This window comes from Seriola lalandi, unplaced genomic scaffold (assembly GCF_002814215.2).
Source record: "Seriola lalandi dorsalis isolate HSWRI2012SDOR001 ecotype SW California unplaced genomic scaffold, Sedor1 jcf7180002054955, whole genome shotgun sequence".
Lineage (NCBI taxonomy): Eukaryota > Metazoa > Chordata > Actinopteri > Carangiformes > Carangidae > Seriola > Seriola lalandi.
In genome coordinates this window covers 103,854-106,457 of record NW_019525506.1, presented here as the reverse complement: position 1 = coordinate 106,457, position 2,604 = coordinate 103,854, and the positions used below count along the sequence as shown (strand labels likewise).

The 2,604-nt window shown below is 48.8% G+C and overlaps 1 protein-coding gene across 1 annotated transcript in view; it reads left to right on the top strand.

The window, feature by feature from the left end:
* Nucleotides 1–2,604, top strand: part of ttc16 (tetratricopeptide repeat domain 16) — a 37,707-nt gene that overhangs the window by 25,974 nt on the left and 9,129 nt on the right. The window contains exons 14-17 of the mRNA XM_023394982.2: nucleotides 362–465; nucleotides 767–893; nucleotides 986–1,199; nucleotides 2,322–2,477. Of these exons, the coding sequence (XP_023250750.1) occupies nucleotides 362–465; nucleotides 767–893; nucleotides 986–1,199; nucleotides 2,322–2,477 (601 nt within the window). The remainder of the gene's footprint in view (nucleotides 1–361; nucleotides 466–766; nucleotides 894–985; nucleotides 1,200–2,321; nucleotides 2,478–2,604) is intronic.

Below are 2,604 nucleotides of genomic sequence, written 5' to 3'. Positions count from 1 at the left end.
TGACAAGAATGTGCACATGACTTTTATGTGATGTGATGAAAAAACAAAGTGCGTCTGCTGGGATGCAGGCTGTGAATCAGCTGTCACACTGTGGTCTGAGGCCTGTGTGTGTGAGCGTGTGTGTTTGTGTGTGTGTGTGTGTGTGTGTGTGTGTGTGTGAGTGTGTGACCATGTGTGTTTGTGTGTGTGTGTGTGTGTGTGTGTGTGTGTGTTTCAGGCTCTGTACTACACTGGGTATCCTTAAATGTCCTGAAAACATTTCTGAAGATCTACCTGGAATCTTGAGAGGTTAATGTCTGTGTGTGTGTGTGTGTGTGTGTGTGTGTGTGTGTGTGTGTGTGTGTGTGTGTGTGTGTCTCAGGGGGAATCAGAGGCTCTACCAGAAGAACCTGAAACTGAGCGCTGCAGACATGTATCGCTGGAAACTTTCGTCTCAGGAGCCCTGCAGCATGACGTGCTCCATAGGTACCTACACACACACACACACACACACACACACACACACACACACACTCACTCACAGACACACACACACACACATGATCGCGATGTTGTCCGTCCCGTTCGATATCTCTGTAGCAGCTTGAGGGAATTTTTTCAGACTTGGCACAAAGATCCACTTGGACTCAAGGATGAACTGATTTGATTTTGGCGGTCAGAGGTCAAAGGTCAGGGTCACGGTGACCTCACAAAACACAGTTTTTAGCCTTGTGAACACCTTTAGAGGTATAAAACGTTCTGTATAAATAAACCTTCCCTTCCCCAGGTGTGTCAAAGTCCTTCGTCTCGTGTGTTCGATACGACGGCGTGGAGGTGCACGACATGTACTGCGACGCTCTGACCAGACCGGAGCCCGTCCACGACTTCTGTATCGGCAGAGAGTGTCAGCCCAGGTAGAGACCGGGTCCCGCTCAAACTACATAACAGTTGTAAATGCTGAGTGTACCTGAGACAGAAGCTTGACCCGAGCTGCGCTGATGTTCAGGTGGGAGGCGAGCAGCTGGAGCGAGTGCTCCAGGACCTGCGGGGAGGGGTTCCAGTTTCGTCAGGTGCGCTGTTGGAAGATGCTCTCTCCGGGCCTGGACAGCTCCGTCTACAGCGACCTCTGCACCATGGCCGACCTGGAGAGACCCGTGGAGAGACGGGCCTGCAAAAGCCCCGCCTGCGGCCCGCAGTGGGAGGTGGCCGAGTGGACCGAGGTACGTCACCCAGCTGAGAGGAGGGGGGGGGGGGTTTCACGTTTACAGTACAGCACCTGTTTTACTTTGCTCCACTTTTTAATTCAGACTTTTTTTTTTTTTTTTTTTTTTTTTTTTCTTTCTTTTATTTGCTTTATTTGGATTTTGGATTTTTGACCGAGTCTCGAGTCTGATTCCGAGACGCTGCTGCTCCGGTCAGACTCTTCACAGACCGGGACGTGACTCCCGGGTTTGTGAAGCACAAAGAATGACTGACGTGTACAAACACAGTCACACGTTCAGCTGCAATCAGCGGTTCTCAGTGCGTTTAATATTTTCTTGTTTATTTCATCATCACATCTTTTGTAACTGAACATCATGAGTCACTTGTATTGAAGGCAAAATATAAACAGTAAACATTTATTATGTTTTTAAACCTGAACTTTAAGTTGCTCTTCAAACATGTTTACGACTCTGTTATAATAAATATTTAGTTTAACTTGGTTTTCCCACATTAAAACTGGGTCTGAAGCTCGTCTCCTCTCACTTCCTGATTGAGAAATGTGGATCAGGCCTTATGCCCCGCCCACCACCTGCTTGCTCCAGGTGGACAGGTGAGAGAGCAGAGAGTATGAGGATGGTTTGAGGAGGTAACATCAGAGAGACTCAGTCAGACCCAGACTCTCTGTCTGTTGAGACCAGAACCAGAGACTAGCAGACGGGTCAGAACGGGGTCTTTAAAGCAGGTAACACACGAGCACAGGAACATCAGCTGTAAGGCTTGAATTTGGCAGCACAGCTACTGCAGTTAGTTTGTTTTTCAGCTTCCTGCCAAGGCAACAATTAATATTAAATATTAAATCTACTAAAAGTTTAAACGACGACTCTCTTCAGATTCTCCAGATGTTTGTTTTCTTGTCTCTTTCAGTGAATTTCAGACTCTTTAAAAGCAAAAACTTTGCCAAGTGGCTCCAAACGAGGTCGACTGCAGCAGCTCGACCTCAGACGTCTCGGTCAGGATCACGTCATCACACTGACCGTCTGATAACTAACTGTGGCGTCTCGAGCCGCTGCACGTCGGCGGCGTCTCTCTGTTGGTAACAATCAGCCTGACTTGTCCCTGTGCGTCTCTCCTCCATCCAGTGTCCTGCTAAATGTGGCCGCAAAGCCCAGGTGAGCCGCGACGTCCGCTGCTCCGACGAGACCCGACCGTGTGACCCGATGACCAAACCACCCAACGTCAAAAACTGCACCGGTCCGCCCTGCGAACGCCACTGGACTGTGTCTGAGTGGGGGCCCGTGAGTGTCTTTATATACACGACTTGAGGGACTGTCTGTTATGCTCTTTGTTAACTCTCTCTCTCTCAGTTACGGTAGATCTGGACACAACCACCTTCTTCTCCCAGTCAAGGATTATTCTTTAAAA